This window comes from Pterocles gutturalis, unplaced genomic scaffold (assembly GCF_000699245.1).
Source record: "Pterocles gutturalis isolate BGI_N339 unplaced genomic scaffold, ASM69924v1 scaffold1399, whole genome shotgun sequence".
Classification (NCBI taxonomy): Eukaryota; Metazoa; Chordata; class Aves; order Pterocliformes; family Pteroclidae; genus Pterocles; species Pterocles gutturalis.
In genome coordinates this window covers 34,353-52,361 of record NW_010133073.1, presented here as the reverse complement: position 1 = coordinate 52,361, position 18,009 = coordinate 34,353, and the positions used below count along the sequence as shown (strand labels likewise).

At 45.7% G+C, this 18,009-nt stretch overlaps 1 protein-coding gene across 1 annotated transcript in view; it reads right to left on the bottom strand.

Annotated features, from left to right (window-relative positions):
* Window positions 1-12,214: 12,214 nt before the first annotated feature.
* Window positions 12,215-18,009, bottom strand: part of DGAT2 (diacylglycerol O-acyltransferase 2) — a 24,661-nt gene continuing 18,866 nt past the window's right edge. The window contains exons 5-8 of the mRNA XM_010081076.1: window positions 17,010-17,214; window positions 14,018-14,192; window positions 13,385-13,587; window positions 12,215-12,566 (exon numbers count right to left, since the gene is read on the bottom strand). Coding sequence (XP_010079378.1) covers window positions 12,412-12,566; window positions 13,385-13,587; window positions 14,018-14,192; window positions 17,010-17,214 — 738 coding nt within the window. The 3' untranslated portion in view covers window positions 12,215-12,411. The remainder of the gene's footprint in view (window positions 12,567-13,384; window positions 13,588-14,017; window positions 14,193-17,009; window positions 17,215-18,009) is intronic.

Genomic DNA, 18,009 nt, shown 5'->3' with positions numbered 1-18,009 from the left:
TGCCCAGAGAAGCTGTGGATGCCCCATCCCTGGAGGGGTTCAAGGCCAGGCTGGATGAGGCTTTGGGCAACCTGGGCTAGTGGGAGGTGTCCCTGCCCATGGCAGGGGGGTTGGAACTTGATGAGCTTTAAGGTCTTTTCCAACCCAAACCATTCTGTGATTCTATGATCTTCAGTTTTTTTGAAATGAATCCAACTGGCAAAGAGGAAAAAAAATTTTTTTCAAAACCATCATCTGATTTCTAAGCATGTCTTGTGCTCACACGTGGTCTAAACTCACACCAGCACCTTTTCAGTTTGACCTTATGGAAAGCCAGAAGCAGTTTCTTCTGGACATTTTTTGAGGGAAGAAAAGCCAGAAAATAATTAAAGTTAGTATTAACAGTATTTTAAAACACAATTTTAACAAAATAGTGTAAACTGTCTTACAGAATAAAGCATATTTTCAAAAAGTCTTTGAAGAAAGCTGGATGAAATACTGCTCGGCAATTGCCAGAAATGTTGTTTTAAAAGTGAAGTGCCATTTTTTGAAGCACTATCCGTGTTCTTTTTACTTGGTGGCTCTGAGTTTGAGACACGTGGGCTCCTGTCCTTGCAGATGACATGTGGTGGAGATACACTGCCTGAAGGTCATTATGGAGATTATTTAATAGACATTATTGCAAGTTTTGGAATGCTGGAAGCTTTGGGAAAGGAAGCAATGACCTTGTGGCTCATGGTAATTCCTAGTTCTGCCACAGATGGGGTCAAATACGCTGCTTATTGGGGGATGAGATCATTGCAAAATCACTGAAATGAGCAAACATACTGCACTGATGGATGGAAGGAGTCCAAGCACAGAGCGAAATACTTCGAGTTTATGAGCTATTTAAAGAAGAGGAAAAAGCTTAAGTTTTGCCACTGAATGCCTATTAAATAATGTCATTTACAGCCACAGATGTGGGGTTAAAAGAGCTTGTTTAGCTTTGTCATTGGAGACATCGAGCTCAAGCAACAGAAACTCACATAAGAGATTGGGTTTGTGGGTGCTAATCCCTGAACCCTTTTATGTCCAAGGTATTGCTGAGTATCTGTATTTCTAGTTGAAGGCAAATACGTTTGCTCTGTCCTCAGAGTTTGTTTTAAAATTCTGTAGGACACTTGCAGCCTCCCAAGACTTTCTAGTCATCCCTATGCCATCTATCAGAGGCTCACAGCGAGAAGCACAGTAAAGGTCAGAACTTTTTGCTCTAAAGGCCCTTGGCTTTGAATTAAAAGCAATATTTATCTATAAGCATCAGCTGAAGAACCATTAAAGATGTGAGCTGCTACTCTAAAAGTACTGGTCTGCATGAAGATGTTGAGAAAAATGTCGAAAAGGTGTGTTCAGGATATACCACATTAAACTTCAAGGGGAGTTTATTAATTTGGAAGTAAATTGGCCAATGATTGCACTTCGCCATCTCTGACAGCTGCAGAAATGGTTTTGTGGATGGATTTCATTAATTTATCATAAGTTTCCTTTAGATTCCAAATACAGCTGAACCCTACAGAGGGACTTCATTGTATTTTTGAAAAACCATCAGCTTATTCTGGTCACATCATGTGCACAGATGAGATCCCTGCTCAGTAGAAGACATCCTCAAGTCAGCTCACAACCATTAGAGACAATTTCCATGGAGGACGAGGAAGGTGATTCCTGGTGCTTTGGAGTGCAAATGATGCGGACAACATCTGTTATTATCTCGGTGCTCAGAAGAGCTACTATTTTAATGGGAAAAATTCAGCCACAGACTCAAATATTTATTTTAAATGAGATAGGGAAAAAATATTTTAAATGAGATAAAGTCATGAAGGAGAACAGCAGCACTATCACAGAACGAGGTGATGCCCGCATCAACCTTTACAAACCAGCTTCATTCCCATACCGACTGGGTTGTACAAGAAGTAATCCCTGGAGGGGTTCAAGGCCAGGCTGGATGAGGCTTTGGGCAACCTGGGCTAGTGGGAGGTGTCCCTGCCCATGGCAGGGGGGTGGAACAAGATCATCTTTAAGGTCCCTTCCAACCCAAACCATTCTGTGATTCTATAGTTCTCTAATTGGGAATGTTGGTAATTTCTTTAGGCACTGAGTGTCTTTTTGCTATGCGGACTTCAGTGTTTGGCACCTGGGCTCTTCCCTCGTCAGAATCTTCACAATTGCAAAATATGGAGCAACAGCCCGTAAAACAAACCTAATTTATGGGAAAACACTTATTGCTTTAAACAATATTGCTTTGAAACGACATGTGTATTATTTCTTTGAAGTCTTACAGTACACTAAAACATTGCGGTTTGGGGGAAAGGGTGTTCGTTGCTTTGCTGGTTTTTCTGGGTAGCTTGAGAAACGTGTTGGAAGACTGAATTCATCCAACCAAGACAGGCTCATCACAAATCTGAAGTCAAAAGATTACATTTAAGTATCTGTGGTGGGGTTTTGATCAAGTTTATGGTGAGAGTTAAAAAAAAAAAAAAAACACAACCCTCATCAAGTCATGCTGGCTTGGGATGATGTTCCCCGTATGGCCAAGACATCATGATGCAACTCTGTTCAGCGATGGAAGTCATAGAATCCCAGAATCACAGAATGGTTTGGGTTGGAAGGGACCTTAAAGCCCATCCAGTTCCAACCCCCTGCCATGGGCAGGGACACCTCCCACTAGCCCAGGTTGCCCAAAGCCTCATCCAGCCTGGCCTTGAACCCCTCCAGGGATGGGGCATCCACAGCTGCCCTGGGCAACCTGGGCCACTGCCTCACCCCCCGCACAGTGAAAAATTTCTTCCTAATATCTACATTTCTTCCTAATATCTAGGAAGCATCAGTAGTAATACCTGAATTAGCCCTGACACACTTTTTTTTCACCAACCTGTGATGGAGTAAATCCATTCCAATCTTCTTAACTATCCTAGAAAGTTTCTCTTTAATAATAAATCAAACTATTTTTTTTTCCTTCCTCTACAATCTGTTGCTATTTGCCTTATTTTCAAGGAACAATGGATGGATGCATCTACAACACGGGCAAACTTTAAGGATGTTGCACTCGGTTTTGCTACAGGAATCTCACCCACCGGTTATTGTGTAACCTGAGTATGTGAACCTGAATTTTTTCCTTTGTAAAAGATATTTTAGCATGTTTACTCCTGTGAGAGGTTTGCCAATTAGTTGAGGAGTTGTTTGAATTAGCTTGTTGAAAAAAATCCAAACAAAAGCTTATTGTCCAAAAGAGGTAGAGGGGGGTCAAATGGCAGGGGGTTGTAAAAACTGCCTTCAGAGGGATGTTATTACCTCATCACTGCGGCCATAAAGAAAAAGCTTTTACCAGGAAAAAGTTTAACAGGTTCAATAAACGTTCAAAGAATCTCACAAAAAGCTTCTCGATTTGGAAACCACATGAGCCATTTCTTGATGCTTTATGTTTTGAGTGTGGTAAAAGAAAATTGCTGCCGTGCAAAGCCGTGCTGGGGACTTCCCAGGTTTCACAAGCGAGGCAGAATCTGGCCAAGACGGTTTGGGATGGGGATGTTCTAAAAAGCCTCCTGGAAATTACATTTGGGATTAAAGCCATAAGCCCCCCATGTGCTTGCTCAGGGACACGTCTGCACTAAATGGATGGAGGTGTCCCTGCCCATGGCAGGGGGTTGGAGCTCAGTGATCTTTAAGGTCCCTTCCAACCCAAACCATTCTGTGATTCTATGATTCTATGACTCTAAATACAGGAGATTTTGGCTTTGTGGGGACTATATATGAGCTTCGTGCGAGGGAGTGCTTGCATCCTGCTTTATAAGGGCTGTCAAGGTGCTGGTTTGTCCCCTGAAATGCTGTTGCAAGAGTTGGGAAAATGTTATTTTGGATCAGATATAAAACCAAAACCCCAAATCATTAAATGTGCTCCAGGATGGAAGATGATGTACGAATATACGGGATGATGAACATGCTTGGTAAGTAAAGAGACGCAGCTGAACCAATTTATTTGACCATACAGACAACTGACATATCATGAGCTAAAATGCAGAGTAGGGGAAAAAAAAAAGAAAAAAAAAAGAAAAAAAAAGGAAAATTAATCAGCTTGGAATAAGGAATAATATTTTCCAAGATTTTTTCCCCAGTATTTTCAGTTGGTTATAGGAGACGGCTTTATCAGGCAGTGTAGGGACAGGATGAGGGGGAACAGTTTTTCTAGCTGCAAGAGGGGAGATGGAGATGAGATGTGAGGAAGAAACGTTTCCCTGTGCGGGGGTTGAGGCAGTGGCCCAGGTTGCCCAGAGAAGCTGTGGATGCCCCATCCCTGGAGGGGTTCAAGGCCAGGCTGGATGAGGCTTTGAGCAACCTGGGCTAGTGGGAGGTGTCCCTGCCCATGGCAGGGGGGTTGGAACTGGATGAGCTTTAAGGTCCCTTCCAACCCAAACCCTTCTGTGATTCTGTGATTCTATGATTCTATCTCACTTGTATGCTTTGGGATTACACCAGGTATCATTTTTAAAGGTCTGAGTTCATGTCCCGCAGTGTTGGTCTTTCTGGGGAGTGTCCTAGGGGTGTGCTGGTAAAACTGGGTCACCTCTGAACCTCTCTGTCCTAACCCACACGCATTGTCTACCCTCTTCATCGGTTCTTGGACTGATGACATCATGTCTACATACATTTTCTGTGGGATTTTTTTTTTTAAATTATAGGCGTTGGAAAGCAAACTAGAAAAACTGTTGTAAGATGGTACGTTGAGCTGATGTGTTAGCCTCTGACAGCTTAAGTTTATGGCACAGAGATAGCTCAAACGCTATTTTCCCTTGGGATCATTATTCTTTAATATAAAGTTTCAGTGCATCTAACTTCAAAGGAAAACAAGCGATTGCTCTGGAGAAGGAACTGACAAGCAACTTCCTTGCTCTGAAAGTTTCTACAACCTCAGATCAGCCAGTGAAGCATCTTTTACACTGGAGAAATTAAATCAGTTAGAGGTTTCTGCTTGCTCACAAGACACTGAGTCTGCACAGGATGTCTACACCAAAGGAGCTCAGTGACCTTTTAGCAGATGGGGTCCATCACACCCACCCCAAAGTGGTCATTACCAGTCACTCACTTTCATTGGAGACTACATTGAAAGCCCACATCAATCAACCAGGAGCTGGAATTCCTGATTTCAGTGGACTGTATATCAAGGCCAAAGGCTGGTGGTTCACCTCTGGGTAAGCACTGGGTCTGCAAGTTGCTTCAAGGACAGTCTTCCAAGAGAGATGCAAAAATCCTATGGTCCTGTATAGGTGTGGTCATGAAATATCCCCTGACACATTGGCAGAAGTCCCTGAAGGAAGTTTATCTCTGAGGTCTGCTTGAATTTAAGTCCCTCCCTTTACTGCACCTGCGTTTTCATCTTGCAGAAGTGGTATTTTGGTTTCCTCACTTCATCTGGTGGGAAGTGGTTGTACTTTCCACCCTAGAAGCGTTTGCATTTTGCTAAGGGGCAAAGCAGTCCTTCTGTGGGGTGTTTATAGAGCTCTTTAAGGCCCTTTGAATGGAAAGCCTCTCCAGGGTTGTCTGTTAATGAGTATGAATGGGATGCCCCATCCCTGGAGGGGTTCAAGGCCAGGCTGGATGAGGCTTTGGGCAACCTGGGCTAGTGGGAGGTGTCCCTGCCCATGGCAGGGGGGTTGGGATTGATGAGTTTTAAGGTCCCTTCCAACCCAAACCATTCTGTGATTCTATGATTCTATGAAAGCTAAGCATACATAAGGAGAACAAAAAAATCAGTATTCACATTGGCTGGGAGCCCATCGGCTGTGAAGCCTCCCCAGGACAGCATTTGTGCCAAAACCTTGTACCCTCATCACCTATAAGCATCTCCCGGAAAACATGGTGCCATTATACCAAGCTGTCAAGACTTTCTTCATCTTTAACTTATTTGGTATCATTTGTAGGTCATAACATTTTCACTGATGAAACCTGTACATCCATTTAGAAAGAAATTGTTGGAAGGCACATCCAGGCCCTCTGGCCTGACAAGGAGGGAGAACGGATGAGTAGCATGGTTGCTGCCCCTGCACAACCTGTTTGATGAGGTATCATAGAATCACAGAATGGTTTGGGTTGGAAGGGACCTTAAAGCTCATCTCGTTCAACCCCCTGCCATGGGCAGGGACACCTCCCACTAGCCCAGGTTGCCCAAAGCCTCATCCAGCCTGGCCTTGAACCCCTCCAGGGATGGGGCATCCCAACTACTACCTCCAACCAGTCATACAGGACACGTCTGTGCTACTTCCTAACCCTCCTGCTAGTTCATTGAACAAGACACGTCACAAGACATTCAGCAGCTCAGTCACTTGGTCAGGGATAAAGCTGTGGTCAGGAGGGAGGCTGATGGCTCCTCATGTTCTGTTGGCATGATGGTCTTGAGGTGGAAAAGCTCATCTGACGGTCGAGAAAATGGCCAGCGGCTTGATGGCAGCTATCGGTGTCTATGGCAAACTCTAGTCAGAGAACTTCATGTTTGGAGAGCTGAGCTGGTTTCCCCAAAACTCGTATTCTTAGGATGGGAGAATAGAAATAAATGTCAGTCAAATTCTTTCTGACGCCTGACTTGGAGAAGGTTATTAGACAGCAATGTTTGTATGAAGGAATCCTTTTTTTTTTGGGATGCCATGCAATGGGAATATGAGATTTTGGCACAGAGGTTAATATTTGGCTCGGTCAAACACGATGGGAAGGCCACCCTGCACTGTGGAACCTTGATCAAAGCACAAGAGAAGTATAGAGCAAAGCCAGGAACTATTTGGGGAAAAACTCCCCAAGTGCGGTCAGCTAGCAAGGGTAGATCAGATTTGGGAGAAACCAGGGAATGGATAAATGATCAAACTATGGATGGAATTCAGATTCCCACCAGGCTTCTCCTATAGTCTTTTATAGCCTCTTAAAACATCCTCATCCCCAAGTCCCCCAGCGTAGAAGAAGAAAAGATAACCACAAAGCAGAGTAGAGAAAGCTCTGCATCGGCATTTCCCTTCCTGTCCTTTCAGCTGCAAAAGGTTGGCCCTTGAACCCCTGGCAGAATTAGGCAAGAAATTGCACTTTTTTTTTTTTTTGTGATGGTAAGGATTTTACTTTAGTGATAAAAACCTCATTTAACTGAGCTGATGCCATATAGTCCCATTTTCCCAAGGATAACTTTACAGCATGAAGCTTAGAAGGATTTGCACTGTAGAAATCCATTTGTTGTTCCATGTGGTACTGCTGCTTGGGCCAAGCTGACAAAATATTTATCCAAAGGGTAATGCATCCTTTTCTGCTCTGAGCCTTCTCCTCATGCAAGGCCATTCCACTCTGGGTTAGTGGTTTCTTGGCATTGCTTCTTGGCATTTCCCCAAAATATTTTTTTTTTCTACTCATGGAGTTGCTGACAGGCTCCTCATGAGGGCAGCATGTCCCCTCTTGTTCTTTTTTTTCCCCACTTCTTTCATTAAACCCTGCTCTGTTTCCAGACTGAACCAGGAAAAGCTGTGTACAAGTGACAGAATTCTGCTTTTAGGACTTTAATTAACAAGGGTCTCAAAGCAAGCTGGTGACATCCCACCTCATGACATGGTCATGCGATAGAAAATATTGCTGCCCTGCTTTGCAGATAGGGAAAAGGTCGCTAAGTAAACCCATGTAACATGCTCAGGATGCCCTATGGCTGGCAGTTGAGGAAGGAATAAATCATTGCAGGTGGCCTGCACCCAGCTGCCAGATTTTTTCCATAAATTTAGTCGTGTACCCTTTTGCTCCCGTTCTGTTTGCTGGAGGGCAAGCTCTGATTTGAGGCAAAGGGGATGAAATAGGACATAAAGGATGTAAATCATAGAATCACAGAATGGTTTGGGTTGTAAAAGACCTTAAAGCTCATCTCGTTCCAACCCCCCTGCCATGGGCAGGGACACCTCCCACCAGCCCAGGTTGCCCAAAGCCTCATCCAGCCTGGCCTTGAACCCCTCCAGGGATGGGGCATCCACAGCTTCTCTGGGCACCCTGGGCCACTGCCTCACCCCCCGCACAGGAAAACATTTCTTCCTCACATCTCATCTCCATCTCCCCTCTTGCAGCTTCATCCCCTTCCCCCTCGTCCTGTCCCTGCACCCCCTGATCCAGAGCCCCCCCATCTCTCCTGTAGCCCCCTTTCAGCACTGGAAGGTGCTGGAAGGGCTCCCCGGAGCCTTCTCTTCTCCAAGCTGCGCCTCTCTCAGCCTGTCCTCGCACGGGAGCGGCTCCAGCCCTCGCACCATCTCCGTGGCTCCTCTGGCCCCGCTCCAGCAGCTCCGTGTCTGTCCTGTGCTGAGGACCCCAGAGCTGGGTGCAGCACCCCAGGGGGGGTCTCACCAGAGCGGAGCAGAGGGGGACAATCCCCTCCCTCGCCCTGCTGCTCACGCTTGTTTTGAAGCGTGAGGAAGAAGAGGTGACAGCAGAAAGCCCCCTCTCCCAGCCTTCAGGGAAGCAGAAACAGATACAAAACCACATTGAAAACCCCTCCAGCTACTTTCCTTCCCATTTTAACAGGGAAGTTTGTGAGATTACTCCCAGACAGAAGGGAGGAGAGATGCATCTGTCAGGAAGGGGCAAATGTAAGAGTGCAAGATGACTGAAACCAGAACGGGGTGACAGACCTGTGCAGAGGAAGGGACAGGGCCACCAAGAGTCTTGCAGGTATAACGAGGAATGTGTGGAAGGCAGGGAGGTCTTAAAACACTGCAAAAGTGCAAATGCCCTTTAAGGTCAAGCTGAAGAGCAGCAGAGGAAGGGAAGGTGGCTGAGTGAATGGCAAGATGGGTCCACAGGAAAGCAAATTTCTGAAAAAAGACTCTAAGAACAGCTTTATCGGTGCTGGTCTATCATGGGCAGGAGGCCACCTCTTCTTATGGCCAAGGGAAGATGCCTGGACAACAAGAAGGAAATAATATAGTGACAGTGTCACCATCCTGACACTGTCCCAGCAACCTGTAGCGTGGTCACCACCAAGTCAGAGCTGATAACTTTAAATTCTGTTAACATTTAGGTTATTTTACATTCTGATCTCTTTTGTTCTGGATGCTGTGTACATCAAAGGCGGCCCTTCCCCAAGAAGTCTTTATGTTACATAGGCAAGGGCAGAAGTAGGAAAATGTAGGCACAGGGGAAGGTACCTTCTGTACCAGGACACCCCCATCATTAATGTCTTTAATTCAGAGATGAATTTTAGATGAGGCTCTTACCCCAATGCTCCTAAATTGGCAAGAGAAGGGAAAACCAACTGCAGAAAAAGCTTGGAAGGAGTCCATGAGCTCAGGTCAGAAGGGTTGGTTGAAATTTGTATGAAACTGGCATGTCCTGGGCGCAAGATGAGATCAAAGGAAAAAATCCCCTTTTATAGACTGGTGGTAAGTGGGTAGAAAAGAACAATATTCAGTGGCAATCTCATGTTAGACCTTAATTTAAGGGACTTTGAGCACAGGCAAGAGTTTTGGGCAGAGGAGGTCCCACCTTGCAATGTGGACAATTACAGGACATTTATTAGTGCAGCCCTTTGCAGGAACGGATCCCGATTTGGAATAGCTCCCTTGCTCCTCTGCTTTAGGGGGATTCACAAGCAGCAGCCGTGCTTTGATATAAAACTTGATAATTGAACCCATTGCTTGGAAAAAGTGCTGCAAGAGCTGCCCTCCTCCAGTTTGTGCCAGAGCATTCATGGCTTTCCTCGCTGTGCATTTCCAGACAAGTCACTGGAAACCCAGCCTAGCAGAACACGAGGACCAAATCAGTTTTCCCAGGGGTGAGAAGGGGAGGTTAGCAACACACCTGGTTTATCTTCTAGAGCAGGAGGCTTCCAAAGTCCATTGCCCAAGCCTGAGTCGGTGTCCTGGTTTCAGCTGGGACAGAGTGAACTCTCTCCCCAGCAGCTGGTGTGAGGCTGTGTTGGGGTTTGTGCTGAGGAGAAGCTGATCACACACTGATGGGCAGAGCTGCTGCCAGGACAGTCAAGGACTTTCCAGCTTCTCTGCTGTGCCCGTGTCTGCAGGGGCAGGAGGAGCTGGGAGGGAGCACAGCCCCAGTGACCAGCCCAGGATTCGACCTCAGGTTTAGGATTGAGACCCAAACTGGACGATGGTCTGTTCCATCCCATGCACATCATGCCCAGCGTAGAGATGAGGCTCTGTCTGGAAGTCCTCTTTCTTGCTCCAGGTTGTCTCCCTCTGGGTCACCTCTCTCTCAGGGTCACCTCTATCTCTTGGACACTCAGGCTCTTATCTCCGTTCCAGGATTGCAGTTTCAAGGTTCTCTCTGCTCCAGGATCTCTGTCTGGCTGGGAATGGTCTGAGCCTTGTTCATCAGGTGGATGATCACTGTGTGTCACTCATTTGTATATATTACTATTATTATCATCATTATTCTTATTTCCAATATTATTGTAGTTTAGTTATGAAATTGTTCTTATCTCACTCCCCAAGTCCCTTTTCCCTTTACCCCTTTAATTCTCCCCCCATCCCGGATGATTGAGAGGTGCTGTGGTGTTTTGCTGCCAGCCAGGGTCAAACTGCCACAGAAGGGTAAATAAGTTTAGCTTCCACCTTGAAGAGCAGCAGTGTCAGCCTGTGAAAGTCAGCCAGCGTTGATGGACCACTTCCATAGCTCCCAGGCCAGCCCCAGCCCAACAGACAACAGGTTAAACCTTTATTTGTTACTAAAAGAGCCCCCATGAACTTTACAGGAACGCGGGCTATTTCTGGAGCACTTTGCACCTCCAGAGATGGAATGCTGGGGGGGTTGGACAGGAGTTGGAAGGATTCCTCAGCTGAGGACCAGGGATGCAATCCAGCTCTGTGTGTGCTCAGCAGCAACAAAACCCAAAGGAATTTGCTGAAATGGGGCAAGAACTTTCTGTATCTGCTCAGTAAAGCAGGTTCAAAGATGTAGCTTAGCTCCTTCTACACCAACAAGGCAAAAACCCATCCTAAAACCACAAAGATTTGCTCAGCCTGTCCTGGGTGCCTCGTGCAGGGACAATACAGACTAGTGTGGGTCTGCTTTGGGACAGACAGGCCAGTTTTCTCTCCATAAAAGCCAAGGCACAGCTGCAATCACACAAACAATTGCTGCAACGTGAACCCAGCCACATACCACCGCAACACCACAGAGACCAAAGGAGCCCACTATTTTTGCCCAAGTTTATTTCTAGAAATTTGTACAAAAATTGATACAATCCATAATACAATCGTCTATCAAATATGACAGATGAACATTTCATTTGTCTTTCGAGGCAAGATTCCAGGAATGTGAAGTTACCATCCTCTTGCATGGAAGAAAGGCACATTTTGGAGCTCAAAATATACTCAACTGAACCGTTGACAAGGCAGGTCAGACATGCAAGTAGTGGTAGTGCAATGTTTCAGGTTTAGACATAAACACGTTGTACTCTGAAGAAATCTCACTACAAGCAATGTTAACACCCACGTAAACATGTTATAAACACTTTTAAAAGTCGCTCATTTTAGTTCCTATGCGTGAGAAGGCTACTCCTTGACATTCACTGGACAGAATATTTAAAAGCCATTTTTGGGCAGAAGTTACTTCTAGCTTTTCCCAAATGCTTTTGGGATCCAAAACACTTCCATGAATAGTCCCACTGCATTTAACCCTAAGGGTCTACAACACTGGGGCCACATCATTGCACAATCCCACTGTTCCTACAACTTGTCCTTGGCATTTGGCGGCTCCAAAGGAGTCCCATATTTCCAGTTCTGTGCAAGGAGAACCTGGGACAGGTTCTGCATCTAGACTGACATTCAAAATCCAAGTGGTGAAATTACAGCCACCAAAGCATCCACCACCCTACAGATCGAGGTCCACCAGACTCATCACCTTTGGTTTCCTGCACCATCCCCAGTAGGTGCCGCACCAGCTCGTGCTTTCAGAAGGGGCTTTTCCCAACACAGAAATGCCCTTGTGCTATGTAAGCACATCTCTTGTGCAACACGCCTGTAATACTGCGATCCCGGTCAAATCAATCTTTTTTTTTTTGATTGAAAACCAAACAGATCCTACTCTCCCAAAATAGCTTATGCTAGTGGGTACGGTAGCTGTAGGAGTGTTTCTAATTCCTTGCTGGCAATCCAACAGCATTAGATAGCAGATTACAAAGGCAATCACTTCCCCCATCCAAATCCGCACAGCAATGGGGAGTTGTGCTTTTTTTTTTTTTTGGATAAAAAGATATTTGTAATGGGATTTATCCAAAGTAAAGCCTTTCTTTGCATTTTTAAAAATGGCAATACTTTAAACACTTTCTTTGAAAGACACATAATACACCCACACATGCTTTCAAGTACACAATGACAGCATGGACTCCTGGAGAAGATGTGTTGATTCTGAGAGAAGAAGGTGCTGCTGAGCCCAGTCCTTTCAGTTGACTTCCAAGACCTCAGTCTCTGGCAGGCCAAATTTGCTTTTGTACTTGTCAAAGAGTTTGATTAGGGAGTCCACATACATGCTATGGTAGTAGTCCACTTCCTTCTGGGATGGATTATCGATTTTGGGGATGGTGATGGGCTCCCCAACTGATAAAAAGAAAGAAAGATTCACGTGTTAGATTGAATGTTCTTGTACAACCTGGAGATTTGTCCTCTATGGCCACAGCTAGGGTAGTTCAGCACACCCACCCTGGCACAGCACAGCTGGCCATTACAGCAGAGCTTTGCCCAATTCCTCCCAGTTTTACTGGGCTCTAAAGCATAACTGTCCCACCACCAGGACCCTCATCGCATCTGCAGCGATACCCAGATCCATTGTAGCTACACAAATGCCAGCAGTGCAGAGCCTCTATGGTGAAGGTGGATGTGAAGTCCCTCTTGCTTCTGTTTATAGCAAAGTGATAAACCTCTCCTCAATTAACAGGAACTGAGACTAAAAGCCCCAGTTCTTGTGTATTCCCCTATACACACCACAAAAACAAAGAAACTCTTTTTTCTCTCCCTCAAAGCCTTGTTGCTTTGGGTTAGAAGACTCAAGAGTGAATTTTAGGGTTGGCTTTAAGATTCAGCCATCAGACAGCATCACACTGCCAGTCCTAGGAGGGGCTAAGGGGGAGGCTGCTTCTGACTTCAGCCACCCAAGACCAGAGAAAGTAGCAGCTACAACATCTTTTCCTCATTAGAGGTCACTTGCAAAACTGGCTGGTAGTAGAGCATGACAGGAGGCTTGTAGCCCGTGGAAAATATTCTAACTCATTCTCAGCTGTGCTGCAAGGTTTTATATAGAAGGGAAAACAGAGTTTCACAGTCAAGACTCCAAGACCAAGCTAGAGTAGGGGTATGGCAGAGATTCAATTATGCTACTACCTTGAGAAGCTCATAGTGTATTTATACCAAGACCTTACCAACAGTAGTGATGGGCTTGGAGTAAGGTAACAGCCCCCAGGTGTTGGAAGAGAAGAGGCCACGACCGTGAAAGATGCATGGAGCAAAGCCGATGTGCTTCTGAAACTTCTTCTGAACCCATCTTCCCCAGGAACCCTCCTCGAAGATCACCTGCTTGTACACTTCATTCTCCCCAAAGGAGTAGACAGGAACCAAGTCGGCACTGGAAAGACAGAAAAATGTTTGGATCTCACACCCCTGGTCTGCAGTTGACATTACAGCACCACCCTCACTGCTGTGTGTTCTTTCAGGCTGCACATTTTCAGATTTTATTGGGCAGAGCTTTGCAGCACAAGGTACTTGTACAAGTCAGTTGGACTTGATGATCCTTGAGGTCTTCTCCAACCTTAATGATTCTATGAAGTCAGCTGGACTTGACATGATATAATAGGGATACTTTTAAGCCCTGCAAGGAGACAGTTGTACTGGTAATGGGCTCATGAAGTGCTGCTCAGTCAGGCATTGAATATGCTTCCACGCAGTCTCATCTCTGATTTTTGATGGGGATCCCATTTTAGGCACATGGGGTCCCTGGAGGTCACCAATGCAATGCCCATACAGGTTACCAACACCCAGCTCTCCTTGCCCCTTACCCGTGCCGTAGGGCCAGTTTCACAAATCCTTTCCGGTTTTTTAGGGTCACAGAGTTCTTCCCTGGGGTGGAGTTCAGGGACTCCGCTGCTCCTCCCACCACAATGATGATGGCGTTGCCGCTGCCGTTCTTGGACAAGATGTAGTCTATGCTGTCGCGGTTCACGGGACATATACCTGTGTGTCCAAGAGATAGACAGTCTTTGTCAGGGGGTGCAGGGATAGGATGATGAGTAAAGGTTTTGAACTGAAAGAGGGGAGATTTATGAGACACTTGGAAGAAATGTTTTCCTGTGCGGGGGGGGAGGCAGTGGCCCAGGTTGCCCAGAGCAGCTGTGGATGCCCCATCCCTGGAGGGGTTCAAGGCCAGGCTGGATGAGGCTTTGAGCAACCTGGGCTGGTGGGAGGTGTCCCTGCCCATGGCAGGGGGGGAATGAGGTGAGCTTTAAGGGCCCTTCCAACCCAAACCATTCTGTGATTCTATGAAGGATTTTCTCCTGCACTTAGCGATGCCAGAGGCAATTTTTTCAGACATCCTCCCTCCAGGTAAACTTTGCAGTAGGAGCTGGTTTATCCTTAGGGGAGGGAAGCAAAGCAATTGTGTTATTTCGATGCATGAGAGTCTGAATTTGACCAATTCTTCAGAGAGGAATGGGTCTTCCTTTGGAAGGATGCTTTAGTGATAGAAGAAGAATGAATTGACAAGCCTTGCAGCGGCAGATCTATTATGGATTAGTTTAAAAAAAATTTTCTGAACTAAACTGTGAACTATCAGTCACAGCACTTGATGCTTTAGGGCAGGGATTGCTTTGTAAGGCTCAATCCCCACTCCAGGGATCTTATCATTCAGCCCAATGAAAGAGGGAATCTTTAATTTCTACTCTATTGCTCTAAGAAGTGCTAAGTTTGATTCTCTGCTCCTGAAACTCATGCTTCTATCCAACAGTTATTGTCAGAGCTTACTCATGCCTCACATTTTTGGCCAGGATAAGCCAAGGAGAAGCGGGATGCCATCATTTACATTCCCAGCCACAGGAGTCTGAGTTGTGTGGAGTACTTGAGGTCATTGCACTCGGAAGGGCAGTATTACACAATTTAATTTTAGAAGCTGATTCCACACGTCTCATGGTACTCATCACTTGAACCAAGAACTAAATGATGAATGGGATTATACAGGGCAAGTCTGCAAGCCTTCACATGTGTCTTCAAACCCCGGGCATCAAGGTCACCGACTACTCCCAGCTCCAGCCCACAGGGGAGCAGACCTCACTTGAGATAGATCAGCTGGATTTGAAGATGAAAAATACATTTCTTTCAGCACAGCTACAACTCTCCCTGAACATGTTTCTTTTGAAAGGCTCAGGCTATGCTTGCTGCTCCGTAAGATGGACAGAAACCTTCATACTTCTCCCATTCTCCACACCAAGGCTCATTCTGCCCGCACAGCCTTGGAGAAGAGGGCAGCACAGATTTACATTCAGCCAGTTCACAGTTGTTAGCAGGAGGAGATTACGCCTGCTCACAGCACTGTTCATTGAAATCCTTCCTCCAGAAATTGCAGCAAGACATGCAGACAAGTGGCAATTGCTGAATTGTGCTCTTTGGCACATTTACACAGTATATAGGATTTTTCTGGCCATTTCCTCATGCCTTAGAGGATCCCTGCGGTAGCTCTAATCTCTAGTAGGCTGTAAAACACCATAATATGCAACGGTCGGTTGTAAACCAACTAAGTGTGTGCATTGGTACAGTAATATTTGTTAGGATTTCACTTGAAGGGTGAAAAACAAAGAACTGAGGGAACTATCAGCACTTCCCAAGTGGTGTTAAAGCCTTTGTAGTGACATCCTTAAGTTCCAGTATAGGAAGAGTGAAGAGCAATGATGGCTTTCTGAAAGTTAACTTTCATAAAATCATGGAATGGTTTGGGTTGGAAAGGACCTTAAAGATCAAGTTCCAACCCCCTGCCATGGGTATGGACACCTCCCACTAGCCCAGGTTGCTCAAAGCCTCATCCAACCTCATCCTGATCCAAGTCAGCAGTGATGTTGCTAATGTCTGCTCCCACCTTCCTTCCAAAACAGAGGGAAGCCTCTCTGGCTGGCCACAAGATTTGTCTACCGGTCATCTTGAGCAGATTGAACATATTTTGTTTTGTTTTAATTTTTTTTTTTTTTAAATATAGAAAAGCTGATGCTGTGTGGAAACTTAAGCAACACATGATCTCAGTTTACAGACACAATAGACTGGAAAGTGGATCCCAACGTCTCGTGCACTGCTGTCCCGCAGAATTCCCAAATGATAGGAATTATGGACTTCACAGCAACTTCCATCTGATGCAGGAAGAGAGAAACCAGCTTGCTTGAGGCACTGCCCTTCCTAGGCAGGGACAAACACCTTTTCTGCACCAGATCCAGGTAATTTTCCTCCTTCTCGTAGGGTAATGAGCCCAGGAGCAGAGCTGGCCATGGTATTCCCATTTCAAAAGCTAATGAATAATTCATATTTTCAGTTAGTGTGACTTATTCATCTACCAGTCTCCATCTTCCACAGCAATAACTATAGATGCCAAATATCTTTCCTATGCCTTTGGATAAGTGTATCCTCGAGGTAAGGATGAATGAGACTTTGGATGAGGCTGGATGAGACTGAGCATCCAGGCTGGATGAGGCTTTGAGCAACCTGGGCTAGTGGGAGGTGTCCCTGCCCATGGCAGGGGGTTGGAATGAGATGAGCTTTAAGGTCCCTTCCAACCCAAACCATCCTGTGATTCTATTATATGATTAATGCAGAGAAGCAACAGTCTCTGCAGCCCAAGCTAGGCACATTTATTCACAGCTTCCTCTTAAAAACTCTACGAAAGCAATGTTTACGTGATGCTGCAAGAGAGAAGTGGATACGTGGGCTTCTGCCACAACTGTTTGCTTGAAAAAAGGGAAGACAGCTCAGAAGAAAAGGGTATGAGTAAGAAGAATAAAGTGCTCTTGCACTTACCACCAGACATTAAGTAGTCCCTCAAAATGGGCATCCTGAAGTTTCCAGCCAGGGTAGCAAGGTATGGTCGGATCCCAGGGAATTTCTGGCTGACCCCTGTGGCCTCTGTACTGAAGTTGCAAAAGGCACCCAAGCCCATGATGCCATGTGGATGGTACCCAAAAATGTAATTCCTGGTGGTCAGCAGATTGTGGGTTTTAACCAGCTAGGAAAGAAAAGAGTGAGCTCACATGAAGACAGATGTTTTCACGTAATAAGAAAGAAATAAAGAAAAAAGTCAAAGTCCTCAGCTTTTGTCTCTCATCCCACCAGGGAGAACAGCCTAGGGGCTAGGGGTATGGGCTATCCTGGATTTCAGAGAGTTCCCCAAGCAGAGGGAGCAGAATAAACAGGCTGATCTTAGACACAAGACGACTGCCAGCCAAGCAGGAATAGGGGTTGGGTTGCAGTAGCTTTTGCCCTTTGTTTCTCCACTCATCCCAAAGGTATTCTTGCCCAAACCAACCAAGTTCTTCATGGCCCTATAGCCACAGCTACACCTCCTTCCAGGCCCTCTCACACCACATTAGTGGCTCAAATCCCAGTATGAGAGAGAAGAAATAATTAAAAAAAAAAAAAAAAATCAGTGTTCCATAACAGAAACGTTTAATACCTGAAAAAAAAAAGACCCAGCCACTTAGTATGCCTGCTGGCCACCCTCCAAGAAGGAAAATGTGCAGAAAGGTGGCTTACCACTGGAAACTATCCTTTCTTTCAAGAGGTTCTGCTCTGGTCTACACACCAAAGGGCCAACAAGACGCTTCAAGCCATCCACACCATTGCTCTAATTTCTGCAGCACGTGCTCCAGAGACCCTATTGGTTTGGGATTGTGCAATATTCCTACACATTTACTCAATTTGCACAGCACGGACACTCCAAAGCTTAGCCAGGCACAGAGCACAACCCATGCCCTGGTACCACTGCTGCCAGAGGATTTTTGATGCTATAAGTAGCAGCAGC